The 23,834-nt window shown below is 39.6% G+C and overlaps 2 protein-coding genes across 2 annotated transcripts in view; both read right to left on the bottom strand.

Annotated features, from left to right (window-relative positions):
* Positions 1-255: 255 nt before the first annotated feature.
* Positions 256-2,958, bottom strand: LOC124289934 (ovoinhibitor-like). The gene is made up of 4 exons (XM_046726603.1): positions 2,855-2,958; positions 1,440-1,551; positions 818-964; positions 256-520 (listed from the first exon to the last, which is right to left on the bottom strand). Exons 1-4 carry the CDS (start codon positions 2,895-2,897, stop codon positions 466-468), a joined length of 357 nt encoding a protein of 118 aa, XP_046582559.1. The 5' UTR covers positions 2,898-2,958; the 3' UTR covers positions 256-465.
* Positions 2,959-6,639: 3,681 nt separating this feature from the next.
* LOC124289932 (cyclin-dependent kinase 8-like) overlaps positions 6,640-23,834 on the bottom strand; it is a 30,867-nt gene continuing 13,672 nt past the window's right edge. The window contains 5 exon segments of the mRNA XM_046726601.1: positions 6,640-7,606; positions 8,412-8,504; positions 12,207-12,248; positions 15,634-15,660; positions 22,192-22,215. Of these exon segments, the coding sequence (XP_046582557.1) occupies positions 7,508-7,606; positions 8,412-8,504; positions 12,207-12,248; positions 15,634-15,660; positions 22,192-22,215 (285 nt within the window). The 3' untranslated portion in view covers positions 6,640-7,507.

Genomic DNA, 23,834 nt, shown 5'->3' with positions numbered 1-23,834 from the left:
GTTTGGTTTTACGCCGCTTTTAGCAATATTCCAGCAACATCACGGCGAGGGACACCAGAAATGGGCTTCACACAATGTACCCATGTGGGGATTCGAACCCGGGTCTTCGGCGTGACGAGCCAACGCTTTAGCCACTAGGCTACCCCACCGCCCCTCTAAACGTTTGATGGGTAGTATATTTGACAAACGTCAGTTGCAATGGACACTCACTTACAGATATACTGCGTTTAAAAACATACGAAAGAAACACGTTTCTTAAATCAATTTGTTTATTCCATATTCCAAATCAGAAAAACATGGTTAACACTATACACATTATCACATTAACTTTTACGATGAGCCCATTGATATACCATAAAGAATCCGCATGCACACACTTGAAATTTACATTACAATTTAACCCATAAATGTATCAATTAATGTATTCTTGCAACTATGGCTCAGCTCTGCCTGGCAATGTGGTCATTAGTTCTCGGTTGGGCACTTGCCAGCACTCTTCACTTCCAACCACTTGTTTTGTCTGTAACAAGAACAAAAACGATTAAAATCAGACTGGTATTAATAATTATGATATAAACCTCCAGTAATGTTGAAAACAAAATAATTATGATATAAACCTCCAGAAATGTTGAAAACAAAAGACACAACACTTAAAGCTCATGACAACGACATGCTGCCTTACAGAAATTCGATAATCTCGATGTTCACTTAGATACTATACTGGAAATTCAGTTACTCTATGTCTCTACCAGTAGAATGTTGGAAAATACAAGAGCGCCATTATTGCATCAGTACGGTAATCTCTTGCACTACTCACTTGCATGCTGCCACGCTCATCAGGCACTCGTTGTCGTATGTGACGTCGTCCGTGGCACATACGGGGCTGAGGAGGAAGGGACACGCCCTTTCACAGCTGCACACGGTGTCCGTCTTAGTCATAAGATGGACGCCTTGCTTTGCCAGGCTGAAAATACACACAAACATATAAGGTGGTTCAGCGTAATTGTCGACATTCTGTGAGAAACGAGTTTTGTCAGTTACTTTATTACTAAGCGCATGTATGCAGTCCAAGGCAGTAGCCTCACACTCAGAGATATCAATCTACTGGATCCCCGTACGTCAATCGGGATGGAGAGGAAAGGGTGTGCGCGGGGTGAACACCTCCAACCTTCACTCTTTCTCTTTTTGTAAGCATACTAATTGCGTTAACACACATACGGAAGTAACTGAATCTTTGAGAATCATATCAATTAATGTTTTCTCCAAAGAAGTGTTTGCATTCATTCAGCATTTATAGAAAACAACAACGGTGTACCAATTCTTTAAAACGATCTGCATCCGCGCTTGCGGTATATGTTCAGGGTTTTGCAAACGGTCATATACACAATAACATGTAGTTACAAGCAGATGGATCAAGCACCCTTGCTACGGTAGCTCACCTGCAGGCGTCAGCCTTCATCATACATTCATTCCCATAGGATTTGGTGAACGTAGCGCAGACAGGACTTAAGTTTCTCGGACATGCCCTGAGGCACTCGTCTTCGGCGCCAGCTGGATATGAACACTTTGTATTAGATAATATTATATAATATAATACTCTGTATAGTTCAATGGGTTCGAATCCCGATACTTGGGTTGCCAGTACAATACAAGAGCTCGTGGGTTTCACAAAGTGGTAAAGGTCCGAGACTTGCATCCCTTCCAACTTTCCTGCAACATTAAGCTGGTATGTCGTGTTGTAACCAGTGTGCGAAACAGTTTCCAAATTTTGCTGGTCAGTCGGGCTAGACATGCCTGAAAGTTACTATACCATAAAATATTTCACTAGCCCGAAATTTGAATGTAGAAACCAAGCAAACGATTACAAAAAGGTAAAATACCATCAAAACCAAATACGAAAAACACGTCTGAATTTCTGAAATATTTTGTTTATGCTCAAATAAATGAAATAAGTCGGAGAGAGTGATATATTTACAAAATGACCCCATGAAAATTCACTAGCCAATCGGGCCAGAGATTTACAGGCCCGACTAGATTTTTACTAGCCACGGACTAGCGGGCCAGTGGCTATTTCGGACACTGGTTGTAACTGGAATACTTGTCGAAGCTGCGTTAATCCCACCTCACACATCCACACCAGTCCAGGCTATCATATGTAACACGTAATGAATGAGATATACGTTACATTCCAAGTAATATTCAGTTTGTCGTTAGCGATGTTCCCATATAAATTGTGAACCCTTGTACCATGTTGCTTCTGCTTTTTCGTCCGTTAACACCAGGTTACATTGCTGTTCAGATCGAACAAGAATGCTGTGAACGTATCACCCTTATACAGCATCATACAAAACACAGTGTTACATTATGCAGCTTTTTAACAGAACTGAGCATGCCCTGTCTGCGAAGATTTCAAAGACCCTTCAACGACACGTGCTCAAGGTTTCTTCGATGTCCGAGACTTATTTGATTTGTACCAAAAGTATGTTTGTTCAGGTTAACAAACCATGTTTGTCCGTATATTTGCGATAGGGCACCATTGGTGGGGCAGGACCATTTCGGCAAACTATTTGATAGTGATTTATAAGCGTATGCTTACCACCAAGTCGGAATCAATGGTATTTTGTGGCTTTGAATATTTTGTCGATCAATTCATTATCATGTTACAATCGAATGCTGAAGTTGGAGAGTTGACATTTGTAAGAACATTATTTGACCGAAAAGGAAGCATTTAACAAAGCAATACAGTTATTGACAATTTTACGTATCGCTTCCTCATCCACGGTGTAAATTACGTACCTGTTTAGCGAATATTGCCAATATTTAGGTCCAATAGAATGAGTTTAAAGGAACTTACCGATGAGGACCACAGCAACAGCCAGAATAACAGTCTTCAGCATTTTTAAACAGGAGCTGTTCGTAATCAGGATGTAGGAAAAGGACTGGGTGTATGAAGCAACCCTGTTGCACACCTCTATATATAACTCCACGCTTTGACAAGTGTCAACATAATAATTCAACTTGTTTACCCATTTCCAGTGTCCGTTTCAGCCAGTATCAGGATACAATTTCTTTGTCAAATAATCGTAAATTTGTAAAACTGTCAACTATATATCAATGAAATTTGTGACGTTGTTTTGAAAACCTTTGCCTGAACTTAAATACGCATGAAAGCTGTATACCACCAGCGGTGTGGAGAACGTAAAGAATCCTAGTATTAGTCCCAACTATTAAGATAATGTATATTACTTCTCTGTTGAATCAATAAGCTGTGGAACTAAACACAGTGATTAGGATATAGTACATTCTTTAAAAAGAGCATGCGTATTATTTTAAATGATGAACCAGAACTGTGACGTCGATAAGACGAAGTTTGAATAAAGAACCATACTTTCTTTCTCTCATCAACCCGTGAAGGTCCGGGTTAGAATGAACCTTCAGTAACCCATACTTGTCGTAAGAGGCGACTAACGGGATCGGGTGGTCAGGCTTGCTGGCTTGGTTGACACATGTCATCGGTTCCCAATGGCGCAGATCGATGCTCATGCTGTTGATCACTGAATTGTCGGGTCCACTCGCCGCACTCAACAATATTCCAGACCGCCGCCATATAGCTGGAATATTGCTGAGTGCGGCGTAAAACGTAACTCACTCACTCTTTGAAATATTATTCGTATTATTGTTTGCAGCTTCAAAACGGATCGTTGAGTATATTGTCAGAAATGAATAGTTAGATTTCATACTTTATTATGTCTGGATGAATATATAATCAATTTTGTTCTATGTATAAAAGATTCCAAATAGGTTAATACTCATACACACGAACATGAGTATCCCAACGGAGCTTTTTATCAAAGTCTTAATCTTGACGTCAATAAAAAGCTTCTCATTTACCTGTGTTCGTAGTACTTTTATAAAAACAAACTACAAATGATCAAGCATGTGTTTGTCTGAAAGTTCTTCTAATTTCTAAATTAACGCAGCACTCAGCCATTTTCCAGCAATATGACGGCGGTCTGTAAAGAATAGAGTCTTAATGAGAGATTCCCGTGATTGACATCATGAGCATCAATCTGCGCAATTGGGATACGATGACATGCAGACAGTGAGCCTGGCCAACCGATCGCGTTTGTCGCCTCATACAAGTATGAAGTCTCAATGGAGGAGATGCATTTTCCCCAACGAAAAGTGTTCATTTACAGCTGCCTTACTACAGGAGGCTGCTTCGAAGAACCCTCTGCAATTGTTCCTCAAACAAGACGTTTTGTACAGAGCGGAAATACCTGTAGATTCCCATTCCTGTCAGGTAGAGGCAAGGTGCTTTAATCTGGTAAGAAATTGTAGCAGGTACGCACTTCATCAAACGGGTGGTGCGACACTCGAAATATTTGATGGTGCGTACTTTCTTCTGGGGCCTTCACAATATTGTGAAGTGGCTGTTTGTTTGTTTTTGAAACAGTCACTTTTGTGGAGCTCTTGCGCTGAAAAAAGGTACCAGTGGATACCAGTGCTTTTGTCACTCTCGTCACACTGCCACTCAACTCCGTCATCCACAAGTAGAGATGGTTTATGACCATGCGTTGCCTGCAACACTACTGACACACTTGGGGGGGGCTAGAGAGTTCAAACGGGCTTTACACGTGTGTTGGGTCTTATCTGGGCCTTCAAGAGATTCAACAATTTAGCTATCCTACCGCATCTGCAGACATATCGGATGCAGGATGATTTAATATTTCACCTATAATCCGGCAGTCTGTAAATAATCGAGTCTGGACCAGACAATCCAGTGATCAACAGCATGAACATTGCTTTAAGCTGTTGGGATACGATGACCTGTCAACAAAGTCAGACCACTCGATCCCGTTAGACAAGCATGGGATACTGAAGATCAATATTCTAACCCGGACCTTCACGAGTAATTACAAAGCCTGTAGTACACATATTCACAACTTGAAATTTCATGCAGCAGTTACTAAAATGACGTCTGATGCAATTCCTTCTTTCGACTTTATTGATAGACAACTGAGAACACTGAGTCTAACTGATACATCTTTATTCCTATTATTATTTACAGATCGATCTTGCCCGACATATATTTCCACATTATGAACAACTACCTACAACCGATACTTTCCCTCACAACACTGAAGCCTCCCGAAATCCCTGCAGCACTAACACAGTCATGGAGTCAAGCACATATTTCATGTAAAAAACAACTGTAATTCATTAACATGGCGGCTTGATATTTTAGCAGTTTTAAGGAAATTAAGATACCTTACATCAAGCACAGGAGTTATAATATGGTTCATAATTTAAATGTCCATTTTTGTTTCTTCAAGAATTGTGCACAATTTGGACAAGTGTCCAAGTCCACATAACTGAAGCAATTGCCAACAATTTGTCTTTCATCTTCAACATATTCATGATTGCATTTCAAGAAGACATATGTTAGTACACAGATCTCTAGAAATACCAGTCCACGAAGTTTCAAGTAGCCCTGGAGTTTCAATTAGTGTCAAATCTAAACAATGGTGAGTATTAGGGACAGTTCCTAATATAGGGCTAGTAGGGATGGTGATGATTTTAAGGGGGGTCACCCATTTTGTTCTGGTGAGGCGGGGATGGGGTGGGGTGATCAATTTTGTACACATGTATTAGTCATTGATTTGTACATGACTTGTGTGTGGGGGTGGGGGGTGGGGGGAAAAGAGAGGCGAGTGTGTGTGTTCCACTTACTTTGTACATAAATTGTAGGAGGGGGAGGGTGTGTCATTCACATTCCATAATTATCATCATCACCCCCTTAGCCAAAAATTATGAACGGTCCCTTAGTTCGTGACAGTTCTGCTGCCATTCTCTCTTTTGTAAAATAACAGATTTATGAATGGTTTGATGTTAAAAACTATTGAATTTATTTTTACTTCAACTGTAACTACTAACAGCGGAGTTCTATTTTTTCACATAAAGTAAAATACAAACAACAGAAGACAATAGAGAACTTACAGACTCATGGTTTTCAGCTACAGTTTTCCGGATCAAGCCATTAGTGGACATTATGAGCTTGACCAACTGGCACAGGATGAAGCCATGAAGGAGTAAGTGAGGGAGTATGGTTTTACGCCACTTTTAGCAATATTCCAGCAATATCACAACACTGACAGACTGACTGAGTTGGGTTTTACGCCGCTTTTAGCAATATTCCAGCAACATCATGGCGGAGAACACCAGAAATGGGCTTCACACATTGTACCCATGTGGAGAATAGAACCCGGGTCTTCGGCATGACAAAGTCAACGCTTTAACCACTAGGCTACCCACAAGCCTTGAATGAACAGGGGGATCAATACCTACATCTGCCGAATAGCAGTATCCACTGAGCTATCCAACAGTTCTGACTTAACATTCTTCCAAGATGGGTGTTTGATTGTAATGAGTGAGTTGGGTTTTATGCCGCTTTTAGCAATATTCCAGCAATGTCACGGCGGGGGACACCAGAAATGGGTTTCACACATTGTACCCATTTAACCACTAGGCTACCCACCACCCCCTGTTTGATTGTAAAGAAACATGAAAGAGTAAATTGGATCTTCATTTTTCACTCACAACATTACACTATGTTTGTGATGAGTTGACAGATGTTCATTTTCCTGTGACCTTGTTGTCCAAATCCTGTATGTCAATCTTGCACTACCACCTGCTGATATCCCCACCATGTGGTGGAGCATAGTCCCTTGTAAGAGACACCTTGCTTCACTTCTCACATTGAATGAACAAACAGCAAGATGGGAAGCAAACTATCCACCACTACACAATGCAGATTGAGAATTGTCTCAAATTCGTGGACATATGAATCACAGATACTAAGTACTGTTCCTTTGGGTCCATATGGACCTTTCCCATTGAAATACTCCGTCCAGAATACATTAATGAAGTATGCTTTCAAAGAAAGACCTGTGCCAGTGGGACAAATGATATTACCTTTAAAAGTAAAGTAGATATATATAATAATTTAAAGACATTTTAAAGTACAGAAATAGTGTTGATCACATATCAATAATAGCAAAGGATAATAAATGTGGAAGGGGAACACTTTTTCAGCAAAAACATTCTCTTTCTTGTTAAGATATTCCACAGATTCTTGTATTATTCAAATTAAATGTACCCTTAAATGCAGAACTGATATAAGATATCCTGGAGATGAGATTGCTGATAATTAATTATTGTTGAAATCTGTGTTCAGAAATCACTGCATAACATCTACAGGCTTTCGTTGTGTGCTTGTGAAAGTGTGACACAAAAATCAGATATCTGAAATAACCCCAGCATGTTGAACTGATCCATACAGAAGGAATGCACCAATGATGTAGAACTATGCTCCCTAAACAAGGTGGGACCACAACATCATGTATGAAGCAGCAAAGCATCTCCTGCTCCCATCCCTTCTGAAGCAGGTACAGCTACCTGGAAGAACCGCTGGCTTGTGTTGTTCATGTTGTCCCTGCAGCAAGCGTCAGTATCTTCCCATGTAGGTTGATCCTGACGAGGATGTCTGGGTGTTGTTGGTGGAGAAGGCCATGCCTTGCTGTTGTTGGCCGTGCATGTTGTGAACCTGCAGAATAGACAACAGTGGTAACATACTGGATAATGGATATACCGGGAGGTGAGGTGAAATTGGGTTTAACGTCGTGCTTGAGAATATTTCGCTCATATGACGACGCGGCGTGCATGCGGCTGCTTGTGTATGCTGTTTTATAGTGTAGCCCACTGAGATGTGCATGCTGCTTGTACCCTAGCCCAGACTGAAGCTGGTTTTATAGTGCTAGCCCACTGAGATACCATGCCGCAGTGAAGCATGAATACCCCACTCAGACACATTATACTGACTCAGAGCTGACCAGTCCTTGTTGTACCCATTAATGCCGAGCGCCAGACAGGGACCACCAAGTACCATATTTTAACTTCAATATTCCAGTTGGTATGACAGCGGTCGGGGATCGGGCTTCACACATTGACCTTCCGGAATTCTCCCGGTGGACGCGGACACTCTAACCACTACACCACGGAGGCGGTCTGGATATACTGGGAGAGGGTATTGGACATAGTTGGAAGAGACACTGGATTTACATAGAAAATATGGTGGATGTACTTAGACAAGATATTGGACATACACAGTGAAAATATTGTAACCATTAACCTGAACATGAGTTATTTACATAGAAAATATGGGACTTAGACAAGATATTGGACATACACAGTGAAAATATTGGATTAACCTGAACATGACTCAATTCTAGAGAAGGCAGAAAAGACATACAAACAGTGAAGATAATGTAAGCACACAGACAAAAGAAAATCCACACTTCCCACACATGAATCAATTCTCCTATATATTTGGAGCAAACATGAGATACTACCATATTACTGCTTGTTGTTGAAGGTGGCATAACTCGGACTTTCTTGGCCGGTGGTTGATTGTGTCCAGATGATTGGTCAGCCTGCCCAGCTTGCTGCAAGTAGACCAACAAACATTATGCATGTTACAAAGAACAACAGCAAAATGACCATGGGCTTGGTTGCAACTGTGCTGTTGATCAGGCTGCCATTTGTGGCTCCATGGACAATTAGCTTCATGAAAGCCAACATCAAAGCAACAACAGTTTCAGAAAATATTAACACTAATCACTAGAAGACACAGATATATGCGGCAGTGTTAGCAAGAACCAATTTAAAGAGACACCGAAGGTCCCACAGTATCAAGGCATTTGGTAAACTGACTCGAATATGGTTCTACGTCGCTTTTAGCAATGTTCCAGCAATATCATGGCGGGGGACACCAGAAACGGGCTTCACACATTGTACCCATGTGAGGAATCGAACCCGGGTCTTTGGTGTGACGAGCGAACGTTTTAATCACTAGGTTACCCCACCACCCCACATCTTGTAAACAATCCATTCAGGCATTTCCAATCCAGTGGTTGAAAGCATGACCAATGACCTATGGTACAAGGACATACAATCATCCAGGTCGTGCAATGCTACCACTTGATCATCATTTCAGTCATGTCCTCAGAGAAACATCAGGTAGTGGGAACATTCCATCTCAGAATCCCCAACCTGTGAAGATCCGGTTAGAATTGATCTTCAGTAACCCATCCTTATCATAAGAGGCGACTAACAGGACCGGGTGGTCAGGCTTGCTGACTTTGGTTGACACATGTCATCGGTACTCAATTGCGTAGATCGATGCTCATGCTGTTGATCACTGGATTGTCTGGTCCAGACTTGAATATTTACAGACCGCCACCATATAGCTGGAATATTGCTGAGTGTGGCGTAAAACTAAACTCACTCATTCACTCACTTTCACACATTTAGCGGGGAACACATTAAGCCAGGATACATTGTGGGAGGTTCAAAGTAGTATATATCACCCAAATAAATGTCAGTGTTAAAGCTGATGTTACATAGCCTAGAAATGAGCAAGAGGCTTAATCCATAACATTTCCATCCTCCATAACCTGCCATAAAAAGGATATCCAACAATACTGTAATGTACTATAAAATCGTTCTTATATATACATATATATATTACACATCTTACATGCACTATCATTATAATAACATGACAAATACATCTCTATCACAGATGAAGATATAAACAAATTAGAATGTTCCTGACAGGACATTTACATCTATATAAAATCATTTTCACATAAGCTATATATATGTCAAAGTTGAAATACACATTGGGTGACATAATTCATATTGCAATTTTTTTAATTATATCAGTGTTTACACCTTGGAAAAGAAAAAAAGGCACCATGTTATTTTAAATACCAACATGATAATGAAAGAAATATATTTGAGATAAAAACCAATACTGTAACAAAACTGCACTTCCTGAAATGTAAACACACAACCAACATTTGTGTAGGTACCAGCATTTATCCCATCATCTGTTACCACGGTTACTTGTGTTAGTTTCAGCAGCATACATGTCAGTTCCGAAAGGCTTTAATTTACAAATTGTAATAAACTGTAATCCTGATCTTCAGGAATCTTTGAGTGTGGTATTACACCCGAAGGGGACACCAGAAATGTGCTGGCGGTATTGTACCATCTGGAACCAAAATCCCATGTCTGGAGTTACTGAGGACACCAGACACGGGGTTCAAACCCTGCCTCTGCTGTGATGAGTGAACAACTGTGCCACCTCAGCATCTGTGTGTCATAGTGTGAGCAGTAATCCATGCATTTATGGTTGATATTTTGTGTAATGTCCCACCCCATCATGAGCAATGGCGTGCAATCAATCACACAGTCTGATCAGACATTCTGATGTGGTCACCACATACTATGTGACCAATGGTCAATGCAAATAGCAGCTAAAATGCTGATGCAGCATTAAGCAACATTCACTCACTCACTCACCAATAGAGTGCTGGGGATATTCTAAGAAACTTTATTCTTTTAGCTTTTATGCATGCTGCAATTCAAATTTGAACCAACGCCCACATCATTCATACCATGCTTGCAGTCTACATGTCTCAAACTAAACAATGTTGGCAAAGTTCTCCAGTACTCTACTGACTGACTGAGTTTGGTTTTACGCCGCTTTTAGCAATATTCCAGCAACATCACGGCGGGGGACACCAGAAATGGGCTTCACACATTGTGCCCATGTGGGCATTCGAACCCGGGTCTTTGGCATGACGAGCCAACGCATTAACCATTAGGCTACCCCACCGCACCACTCTCCAGTACTCAAAGTTAAAAAGGTTTCACTATATCTACGATCAGAACTAGAATATATGTCTGCAGAAATCATTATACCCTAAACTATTGCATAAAAGCTGACATGTATGCTGCTTGGGACTGAACTGCTTGTTCATCAGGCTGCAAACCGCAGTACGTGCTCAGTTTAAACACCACATGTGCTTGTTAGTGTTCCACCATGCAGCTCACAACTCCGGCTCAACAAACAGAAAATGATCCACCAACAAAACACAAACTAAAACATAAAACAACTTGTCGTTGACAAATTAAAATATTCATCATAATTTCTAAAAACCAAAATTTAAGAATTACGAGAGTATGATACTTATCATTAACTTCAAGTTAGTATATGATTATTATCATTACTTCAGTCTTTAGTCTCTGGTGCAGGACAGTGCCTTTTATTCAACAGCAGTTATAAAAAGCATACTTCTCCAACTGAACCAAAGGTATTCCATGGTACATACACATTCATTTACAACCTCCAACCCATAACCGTCAACTCAGAAAAGGATGGCTGATGATCATTTTGTATTTGAACAAACGTTCACTGTATTTGTTGCATTAGTTCTTTGTGGCTATGTACTTAATAAGTGGAATAAATCATTTACCTTAAAGATGTAGGACTCCAATCGATGGCAAGGCTCAGATCGGTGGTGGATGCTTAGTTCTCCATTGTTTCTATACTACTCAAAACCATTTAAGGACCACCTGGTTCTGTCACTAACTTTAGTAATATGAAAGAATCAAGTGCTCCCAAACACTTTTTCAGCAGGACATCTTTTATAATAGACGCTAAGGCCAGACCAATTTTATTTCTTGTTTTATGGATCCGCCTGTCATATTTTTTCAAGAATAAGAAAAAACATAAAATAATTTCTCTGCTGAAAAAATAAAATCCTAATGTTTTTATTGGCCAAAAATGTAAACTTACAAAATTATTTATTTTTACATTGTTTTTGGCCAAATATACACTTCATGAATTGCCAAATGTAAAATACTTTGAGTATTTAAGGTATATTACTTTGACTGGTAATTTTATTTTTATTTATTTTCCCTCCTGCCTTTAGGTTTTCTGAGGACAAAAATCCGTAAAAGAAGAAATAAAATTGGTCTGGCCTAATAAGAGTGAAAAGTGAAGTACCAAAAATATCCAGTTGGTAGCATCTTGGGTAGGTAATCATAAAATTTGAACGATATACATATACATAGAATTTGAAATTATGCCATGAAATCTGCCATCAATCAGAGTCCTACAAATTTGCTCAAAGGAACTTGTAAATTTACCATCACTTCCATCATTCATATTGTTATCAGTGTACAAAATGCCAGTAGTGAAGAACAAAACCTCAAAGAACTTTGTTAGATTAACGACCACTCCACGAGGAGCATGAAACAGTTAACTTTAACAAAATGTGAATGTGTCAACTTGCAGATGGGTACTGTAGACAGTTGTTTGCTTGCATGTGATAGAACTGAGGAGAGAGAGAGAAGAGAGGTGAAACAGCTTCCACAGCTGGTATAAGGGAGACAACTCTGTCCCAGACGGGAGACAACCCTGTCCCATCTTTGTCTCACAGGGAATGGCAGTGAAATTTGGGATATGAATGGACAATTTGTACAAGATCAAAACAATATGCCAACAATTTCAGCAACATACAGGAACTAAGTAAGGGATATATATTGCATCATAAAACAGATATGCATATACACATATATGTATGAAATTACATGTATTGTCTTAGAAATTCTTGCAAGACTTCTGAAAATATTATGTTCATTGAAATATAAACCACACATGACAAATATGCAAAATAATAGTTCTACCCTATGAATATATATGTACATATCCTGTATATTTCTACATCTAGGAATTAGCCTACAGAGCTAAGTGTTTTGTTATGCTATGGATGATGTGATTACAATGTTGTAGCCATGATTGGTATGGGATACTTACAGCTTGGTGGTATTAAGGGTATATATACAGAGGCTGCGTCAGCATCAGTGCTTTGTGAGGAGATATGAGGGTCTGGTTGCTATGCAACCTTTATGTATAGAGGATGGGACTTTGAGAGTGTTTACGGAGGAGTTCTGTCATGGATCTGTGAAAACCAGTTGTGATCTGGATTTATGAAATGAGTTACTTTGTCAGTGTAGGGATGAGTGTGTTTATGTAGGAATAAGTGTGTTGATGTCGGTATGTGTGTGTGTGTGTGTGTGTCAATCCGCATATCAGGGTGTCAGTCAAAGTGTGTGTGTGTGTGTGCGTGCGTGCGTGTGTTAATTAGAGACTACATGGGCTGATCTGTGCGTATCCGTCTGGTCTAAGTGCTGATCTATCTCGAGGTGTGTGTTGATCTGGATCTGTGTATTTGATCTGTAATTGTCAATGAAGTTATGTGTGTCGAATTGGAATGGAGTGTTGATCAGTGTTTATGTGTGTTGACATGAATGTGAGCATGTTGACTTAAGTCAGAGTGTGTTGACCTGTGTGAGCATATTGACTTAAGTCAGAATGTGTTGAACTGTGTATGTTGACTTAAGTCAGAGCGTGTTGACCTGTGTGAGCATGTTGACTTAAGTCAGAGTGTGTTGACCTGTGTGAGCAAGTTGACATAAGTCAGAGTGTGTTGACCTGTGTGAGCATGTTGACTTAGCAGTTGACTTAAGTGTGTTGACCTGTGTGAGCATGTTGACTTAAGTCAAAGACCTGTGTGAGCATGTTGACCTGTGTGAGCATGTTGACTTAAGTCAGTGTGTTGACCCTGTGTGAGCATGTTGACATGTTGACATAAGTCAGAGTGTGTTGACCTGTTGACCTGTGTGAGTATGTTGACCTAAGTCAGAGTGTGTTACCTGTGTGAGCATGTTGACTTAAGTCAGAGTGTGTTGACCTGTGTGAGTATGTTGACTTAAGTCAGAGTGTGTTACCTGTGTGAGCATGTTGACTGAAGTCAGAGTGTGTTGACCTGTGTGAGCATGTTGACTTAAGTCAGAGTGTGTTGAGCTGAGTATGAATGTATTTGACCAGGAATGTGTATTGATCAAAGTATGTTAATCTCTCCATGTCAGTCTGGGTCTGTGAATGATGATCACAGTTACACATTGAAGTGTAAACAATGTTGGTCCAAGCTGCATGGTATGCAATGCTATATTGTGAATGTTTGCCATCAGCTCATTGGCTGAATAATGTTAAACAATGACAGGATAATGACTGCAAAGGACGAATGATAGGTTATGCACTGGGTAAATGATGAGAGAATCAAATGTATATGATTTCTGATGATTTCTGGAACCTGTCTCAAACAGCATTTGATACACCGTTTACAGGATGTGATCCGACTAGTTGGTACCTGATGAAAACTATGGGAGACAGTGAGATGATGGCTTGGTTAGATGATTTGTGAGACATTGACAGAATGATGAGGATCCTGTCGATGGCTGTGATGACTGTACAGCCATGTTTGACAGAAGTTGGGACATGCTTGCTTGGTTGGGCGTAATGCTTACTGGGCCATAACTGGTGCATAATGGGTAATGTGAAATGCTTGTGAAACAATGTGGAGTGCTTGCTTGGCCACATATTACATATGGGTTGCTTGTTGGGCAATGTGTGATGCTTGCTGGACAATGCTTTCTGGGTCATGTATGCCTGCTGGACAATGCTTTCTGGGTCATGTATGCCTGCTGGACAATGCTTTCTGGGTCATGTATGCCTGCTGGACAATGCTTTCTGGGTCATGTATGCCTGCTGGAAAATGCTTTCTGGGTCATGTATGCCTGCTGGACAATGCTTTCTGGATCATGTATGCCTGCTGGACAATATTTTCTGGGGCATGTGATGCTTGCTAAGCCATGTGTACTCACTGGACAGTGCATGATGCTTGCTGGGGTATGTTTCATGCTTGATTGACAATGCGTAATACTTGCGGAGGTATCTGTGATGGTTGTTAGGCAATGAAGAATGCTTGACAAGCCATTGGTAATTAAGGTTTGTTTGTATGCGATACTTGCAGTGACACTTGTGAATTTTCTATACCTTAAGGGCAATATAAAATGCTTGACGGACTATGTAATGCTTGATGGACTGTGTGTGATGTTTGATCATCAATGTAGATGCTTGCGGGGCATGCGTGCTGTTTTTGTTGCAATGTGGAATGCTTGCTTAGCCTCAACTGATGCTTCCAGGGACAAAAAGGTAAGTACTTGGCTATTTGTGACACTTGTTAAGTCATGTGTAATGATTGAAAGGCCATGTGTGAGGCTTCATGGGGCAAGTTTGCTGGGCTATGTTGAATGCATACAGGGCAATGTCTGATGCTGAACAGTGCATCACTGCTCTGGAGTCATGTGTGATGCCTGATTGCTCATTTGTCATGTTTTCTGGGCACTGCTCAATACTTGCTGTTCCATTTGTGATGCTCAGCCAATGTATGATTCTGGACAATGCAGAGTTCCTTCCTGGGACATATGTGACGTTTGTTAGGCAATATGCATTGCTTGCTGTGCTTGGTGGAATGCATCCTGGACAATGTCCAATGCCTGAGGGGCCATGTGTGATGCTTGTTCGGTTATGTGTGATGCTTGTGGGGAGAATGGTCTGTTCCAGAGTCGATTATGTACTGACTGCCTTCATGCTGTTGCAATATTGTTTACTGCACAAAATAACAAACAAAAACAAAAACTCATAGGGCCTTGACTCATACTTGTTGGGCTATGTGGAATGCATGATGGGCCATGTGTTGCTATGTCTGTCAGATCCACTATGTGATGCCTACACCGATGACGTTGTTGGGTGACGTTGTTGGGTGATGGGGATGGGTGGGTGGAGAGATGAGAGACAGAGAGGAGTGTACTTACTTTGTGACCACCCTGTACTTTGTACACCTGAATAACGGTAAGCACACATGCATGGGTTACTACCAAGGATACTAACATACACACTGAAGCAGGAAAATCAACGTCTCTAACTCACAACAACATAAACTCAGCAGTTTTATAATCACGTTTCAATTTCTCTAAGAAATCGTTTGGGTTTAGGTTTTGACAAAAAAGACATATTATGACAGAGTTTAACTGCTACACTCTCAACCAAATCTTGCATACATGTGATATCTTTTTGGGGATCTTATCACAAACATGCTTGTACACATGCCAAGGTGCAAAGATTGAAAGCAAACATTCCAACCCTGTTTTTAGAAAGGAGACATGTCTAATGTGAGTACCAAAATATGGTTGAGTGGCTCACCTCCATTAACACCAGTCAGCAACAATGTGCTGAACATTTTACTCTTTTTCAGACAGAAAGATAATAGAGGGAAGACACCAAGACTGGACTTCACAAACACAACTTGACCATCCAGGGAATCAAGTAGACAGACAATTTTAATTATCAAAATGTCATCACTACTATATGAGTGAGTGAATGAGTGAGTATGGTTTTATGTAACTTTAAGCAATATTCCAGCAATATCACAACAGGGGACACCAGAAATGGGCTTCGGGACACCATAAATGGGTTTCGCACATTGTACCCATGTGGGAATCGAACATGGATCATCGGCGTGACAAGCGGACACCACCCACTCACTAACATATGATGTATATGTCAGCACATAAAGTTATCAAACACAAGTCTGTATAACGATGTAATATGTAGGAAGACCCTGAAACAGTTTACACAATCTATTAATTAATTCATTCATAGATACTTTACCAAGGATGGGTTTTGTAAAGGCTCCATGACTAGTGTCATTTCTAACACCATACCTATCCAGCCCTTTCAAAACATTGCCTTATGGCATGAGAGATACAAAATGAAAGTATGTCAGATGTTGGCACAGTAAAGATGGATGTCAAAGTCACGTCAATGTAAAGTTTGTCATGAGAACTATCTCCTTAACTTGCTGTTTGGGATATTGGACAGACATTTGGAAATAATCAAAATGTAAATCTTTGTTGAGTCAAGAGACATACGTACCTAAGGGACCATTCATAATTTATTGATTACTTGAATTTGTACATGACATGACATGGGGTGGGGAGTGTGTGTGTAGGGGGTTTCACTCCCTTTGTATATAAAATTTAAGGGGGGTCTTTCACATTGAACATGCTTCTCCATAAATATCATCATCACCCACTTACCCAACCCACCGAGCCATAAATTATGAAGGGTCCCTAAGTGAATGAGCATTATGACTATTCTATTGAATATCATAGACAAAACCAAAAACATAAGCTCAAATGTCAAGGTGAGCTAAAAGAATCAAAGGTATAGTGTTTAAAAGCTGCTGATAATACAGTTTCAACATAGCAGTTCTACTATCTGCAGTAGGGATACACATTACCCCTACTTTCCCTCAACAATAGGGCCTGTAAGTCTTGCGAGGCGCTACTTCCGGTACAAAGCGGGTTTCCAGCTCCCTTTGTGCGCGCCAACTGGCGATATGCGAGACAGGGCCCAGCTTACTTCCGGTACCAGATTACTGGTGACAAGTGTATATTCAAGAAAAGTTCTGGTTCCAAATTGCGCGACTGCCAAATATGACTTTACAAGACCGGACCAAGTGTAAAACCATGCTTGGCTGTCACAACTGTTGACGGTCGTAATAGTTGGCAAATTTGGAGATGGTCAGATAGGACATTTTTTATTTCTGCAACGACATCGGTTCCTTACTGTCAACTGACAACCATGAGACAATCCGAAAAGGTATGAAACGTCGTTTGCCACCTGAAGTACTACTGTCTCGCAAAGTGCCATGACCTACTTACATGCCCTAGTCCTGCAAAAGTTAAACAAGACTTACACTGAAATACAAACCATAAACGACAGGCAAACAAACCACAGGAGTAAATTGGAAATGTAAATATAGATATAAAAGGTGAGAAAAGTAAAGAAAAGCATGTAATGTTTACAACTTGCAAGTTACATTATGGGATGATATTATTTCAATAATATGAAAATATGTTGCATAACACTGAAATTTCACACCACTACCAGTAGCAAATATGTTAGTCGTTTCTAAATCAGTACAAGCAAACATAAATAGGCAGGTTAAAACCTGTGAAATATGAAGAAACAAAACTTCTGAGAGTATATCCATCACAAAATGTGCAGTTTCAATCAGTGAGTGCCTTACTTCTTTGGGGTTTTGGGTATTAGAACTTGGGTTGAAACCTTCCAAACTAACAAATCAGAAAGCTAGCATTTGGTCTGGAAGCTCATTATCATCAACATCTGAACAGAATGCAAAAGATTCCGAAGACAGAGCTGACTTCTGGATTATGACTATCAGGAAAACTCTATCTTCCCTGAGGTGACTGCTTCTAAGTAACACTAACAGGTGTGCATCATGTGAAGGGTATTTCAGTCACACCAGTGGGAGAAGTCACAAGATGGCACAGACTTTTCTCACTTTGATGAAAACCAATCAAGGGTCATAGCCCTGACTTACCAACAACCATTGCTGTAGAAAACAATGGATGCCAAGCAGCTAGAAATAAATCATTGCTACAACAGACCTAGGGCACCACATTTCATATATCAAAATAAAACAAAAAACACTTAATTTTAGAGGTGTGACGATACAGAAATTTCACAATATGATGCGTATCGCGATAGCTTGGAACGATACAATACGATTCGATGCATATCATGATATGCTGTCTTTAGTTATTTTCTTTAAAAAAATATATTTTAATAGCAAATACCAGTGTAAATTTTGACATAACCGTCAATTTCTGGTGAAAATTAACAACTTTAAGGTCAACGATACATATCACGATACGAAAACAAGTATCGATATATTTATCGTCAGATAAAATATCACGATTATCAATACTATGATATATTGGCATAGATCTACTTAATTCATGCACTGTTTCCTTCATTTCTGACATTTACTGAAATCACCTCGCTTGCTATTGTATACAACACACAGAAATAGGTGTACAGACACTGACGCCCTAAGCCATGTTTATATTCTCCTGTGACCTCCCTGATGTAATTATCATGTTCCTTGTGATTGTTCCATCAGTTCTTTTCAGTAACAGTCTAAGTAAACTTAGTCTCAGTATTAATCAAACGTGAGACGACTGAACGGATTTAACCAATCAGACAACAGCTTCTATTTAGTTAGTTTGAGTTTCTGTGTGAAGTGTTTTTGGATTTTCTCTTTCCCCGGTCGCTGACACTGATCTCTCAACAAACGAAAATCATAAAAACACAGATATTTGACATGTAGTTTATACACTTATGGGTTTCTGATGAGATGGTTACTATCAGCTTATATTTCTGCAAGATGACATCCTGGAATATTGACAAAAACGATATTTTCAGCGACTGTATCATGTGTATCACTCGGAAGAGATCGTGCAGAAAATAGCATTTGGAATCGTTCGAGTACAAACGTTTTTGAGGTAAAAGTTCAAATGGTATGTGCGAATGTTAACTTTTGTGATTTAGTAATCTGTGTTCTGATTGGTCAATTCAAAAGGTTAGCTGACTCGACCTTCTGCTAGGGTTTGTTAGACTCAGTATAGCATGGAGGGGGACACCAAAAATGGGCTTCACGCATTGCACCCTTGTGGGGAATTGAACCCGGGTCTTCAGCGAGACGAGCGAACACTTTAACCACTAAGCAACCCAAACGCCCCCGATAATGGTATAATCTACATTGAAATGTATCTATTTGCAATAAAGAATGTGTGCATCATACTCAAGTCCACACTGTACACAAGAAAAAAACCAGGCCTCTGACCAATTGTGTGACTTAATGGTAAACCCTGCGACAGTATTAAATGTACTAAGTAACCCAGGGGCCGACAGGAGTTCTACCCCAAAACCTTACCTCCCTTCATATCTATCATTCTTTACATTAGGGAGTGATCTCTCAACTTGAGCTCACACCCAGAGCAGGATTAATCAGGGATGAAAAATATGGCACAAATAGGGACAGTATTACCCTTGCCCAATTTTAAGTAAAAAGAACCCACTCGATTTAAAAAGCATCAAACATAAACAACATCTCAAATGAGAAAGAAATGCTGAAACAACATCTCAAATGAGATAGGTATGCTGAAAAAATATCCTAAACGAGAAAGACTTGCTGAAACAACATCTTAAATGAGAAACCACTATCTCCATGTATAATTCAGTTCATGCCATGGAGAGAACATCACATAACAGTGAATACAGAATATAATTTGATACTAAGGATGATATTAAAACATGTAGTATGGTACACAATGCAATGAGACAATAGACCAGGACATTTCAAATAAAACCCTTCCTCTGAGGAGTTCAAGTATCTAAAAGCTGTTATGCTTTTCCTTCTGTGAAACATTGCTAAAAAGGCATCCCCAAAACACTTCATCCATATGTCATAGTTTATGGGATAACATGCTTGGTCTTTGTCAGCTGAATACACATCAATGGCTATACCACAGAGTCTAGTGTCAATGAGACTGACGTACCATGTACTTCAGTTTGTGTGTGGGACGTCGGAACACGGAATGCCTTTTTAGGTTCTTGTTTCACTGAGAGTGTTTCATGCATCAGCCACAGATTTAGTTGCACAATAACTTGATCCATTAAATGGTTTGAAGGAGGCGAGGATAAATTCATTCCAAGGTTTCGTCTCTACACCTACCAGACACTACACACACTTTACACTATGTAAGTTCCCCAAATGGCTCCTGTGATTAAGAACGAGTGAATAAGCTGGGATGAATGCGGAAATATTACTGTTACATCAAAGCCTGTTTGCTTAATATTGGAGAAAACTCAATGTGATGAAGGGGGTAGATTTTATCACATTTGTACAAACTGAGAATAACCAAATCCCCAACGATGATCCAATACAATGTTAACCCTCAATCAATGAAACCGGACACAGCCAAAGGGACATAACCCTGATCATGAATTGCGGCACCGTCTTGACCACCATTGTAACCATCGTATCACCCCTAGAATCAGACAGTGTTGCTGAAACCCACTCACGCTTTCTATAGATACATCACAAGTGCCTGTCGAATACTTGAACAAACCCATCAGTGTATGTCGACACCCTCCATCTGAGAGATGGCATCTCCCAATGCCATTCAATCAAGAGCTATTCAAACCAAGCAGCAATTGAACACTAACTCCTCTCCTTACAATATTAAATAAGGGTGGGTATTGCAGAGAATTTTCATATTGCGATATATTGCGATGCGAAAGCATATATTGTGATATGTATTGCAATATATTGCAAGAAGTTCTTTTTAACAAAAACTACTTATAATCGAGTTATTGCTTGATTTATAAAGCAAAACACAACAAAATCACTATGCTTGACTAGGTTTTGATAAAAACTTTTAATGATGACAAAATAAATATGTAAATAATGTTTGGCACAAATGAAACAAGGAAAGGAACGATTTAAAAAACGGAAATATCCGAAGATTTCCGAGTGTTACAAAGTTTTCCGAATGCATGTCAAAATACCGGTTTTCGATCAGCATATCGCAATACGTATCGTGTTCATGTCTGAACCGGTAAATACCGGTAAACCGGTTATATTGCGCAGCCCTAATATTAAAAGCATAGGTCAGGAGGACCTGACCTTCAAGTTCAAGTCAGACCCTAACAGAAGTATTTCAATCTGCACCAATTGATTTTCCAATTTTTGAAGGAACATATGATAACACAAGTGCACCTGCTGAGAAGTTTACTTTGTTCACAGGTGAAACAAAAAAGTATAACCATTGGACTGATATCCCAATTACATTCGGGGCAATTCAAGGGTTCTTACACATGACAGCAGGTTAATACAAGGTGAAGTGAGTGAGTGAGTTGGCTCTTACGCTGCTTTGGCATTATTCCAACAATATCATGGCGGGGAACACCAGAAATGATCTTCACACATTCTACCCATGTGGGGAATCGAACCCCGGTCTACGGCATGACGAGCAAATCCTTTAACCACTAGGCTACCCCACCGCCCCATACAAGGCCATGAGATGCAATGCTACACAAAGAGATGTATTTGTCATTAAGGCCCTTGATAAACCTTGATAAACCATGACACCTTCTTCATCTCATTGACTCAACGAACAAACTTAAACCCTCAGACTACTATGTCAAGAATTCACACAAACTTCCAAAAACCATCACCTACAATGTCAACTCTATGTCAATATCAAAATTCAGAAATTAACCATATAAAACTAAAACCAATTTAAAACCTTGAAATGAATCAATACAGCCTCAAATTATTGTTTACTAAGTTAAAATTCATATTAAAACCGAAATGGAAATTGACAATTTTGTTTCCGTTTTCGAAGTGAAATGGTCTTGAGCTGCTAAGAGAGCACACAGTACATGAGTGTTACTACAGCGGCTGATGAGGGAGGAAAAGCTAACAGCTTCATACTCACTTTCTGCCCAGCACCAAGCTTCACCTGAATAACACAACACACACACATAATACATGCACGGCCTGCATCACAAGCAACATCTTCAGCTGTTGGAATAAACACCAATGTTTCAATGTCAGAGGTTAGATCAATTGTGCTGTCAAAATACACAAAATTATAGCTGAAAAGTTAAAAAATATACTCAAAATACAATACAATCTCATTTTTTGAAACTCGGAATTTGGGAGTGAGTTCCAAGACAGACTTGTTTACTGAAATCCATTCTGCATTGATACCACTGACTCTAAAAGCCACCTATAGACATGGATCAGGATGGTTGACAGTATTTCAGTATTATCACAGTATGTCAGACCTGTGTAGGGGAAATTGCATGTGACACAAACACAAGTTTTACAACTTCAGGGAAATCATTTATAGCGCGGACATACAGAGGATAACTGTCAGGTATTGGCACCCACCACTATTAGGCAAAAAATAATAAAATTATGTCCGTTTCCGGTAACCCGGCCGACCCTATCCTAACTAAACACACACTCACACACACACCCTAAATCTTTTTTAACCAAGTCAATATCATGACTGGAATGCATTTCAACTCATCATTTTCATCCAAATCGAGTATGATATTTTCATGTTTTTCAGTGTATATAGGGCCAAAATGGATTGCATTGAATAAGCATAATGGGTCCTCACTGACCAAATCTGCAAATAAATAACATAAATAATGATTTGATAAAGAAATCTTTCAATGTTTCATCACAAGGCATTGTCACTACATGATATGGTACTCTTGAAGACCTCAGGTGCCCACCTGGTACCACTAAGAAATAAAAAAAAAAAGTTAAAAAAAGAAGACAAAACCGACCCACCTACCCTACTTTTAAAAAGCATGTAATAGGAAATGGACATATTTCTTTTTGGCCTTACTTAAAGGGACATCCCTATTCACATTAATTTTGACTATCACTGTGTAACTAGACCTGATTGTTGGAGGATTATTGATATAATGAGGTCGTGATAATCATATGATACATATGCTGATATGTGTGTGATACAATTCCTATCGTGATTCAAAAGTTTGTATTATCTCCCTTTATACTGGTAAATCACTTGTTTTTAAACAAGATGAACTGAAGATAGCATATTGTTAGGGAGAAACATATACGCTGCAAACACTGTAAAGATTCTGCTATCTACAGCCAGCGAGGAAATACTAGAGAATCTGCATACACTGTAGAACAATTCTGTTTGTTTTTATGCCTTCAAATCAATGTAGCTTGTCCTGTATTGTGCGAACTGCTATACAGGAGTTGTAAAATAGTTGTACTCTTTGCTTCCTATAGTGATACAATACTGTATTGGCATTATCAAATACACCACTACTGAATACAGTTAAACAGCTGTCCCTTACAGGTTGAAGCAGAGTTGGAATGTTTAACAATTAGTACGATTTATGATAATGCCATTTCATGAAAAGAAATTAAACCGGGGACACTTTTGAAAACTTACCGTAAAACGTATGGTAAGAGTTATAACATTCAATGGCATATCTTTTAAAGCTTTTAAATTTTTACCAATATAGACCAAGGACAATAATGCATGACAAAAGTCAGATTTGATTAAGCAAGTCATAATGCCAAGAT

Source organism: Haliotis rubra, unplaced genomic scaffold (genome assembly GCF_003918875.1).
Source record: "Haliotis rubra isolate DU_JTF1 unplaced genomic scaffold, ASM391887v1 Scf452, whole genome shotgun sequence".
Classification (NCBI taxonomy): Eukaryota; Metazoa; Mollusca; class Gastropoda; order Lepetellida; family Haliotidae; genus Haliotis; species Haliotis rubra.
Note: the sequence above shows the minus strand (reverse complement) of the source record. Positions and strands in the feature narration are given on the sequence as shown.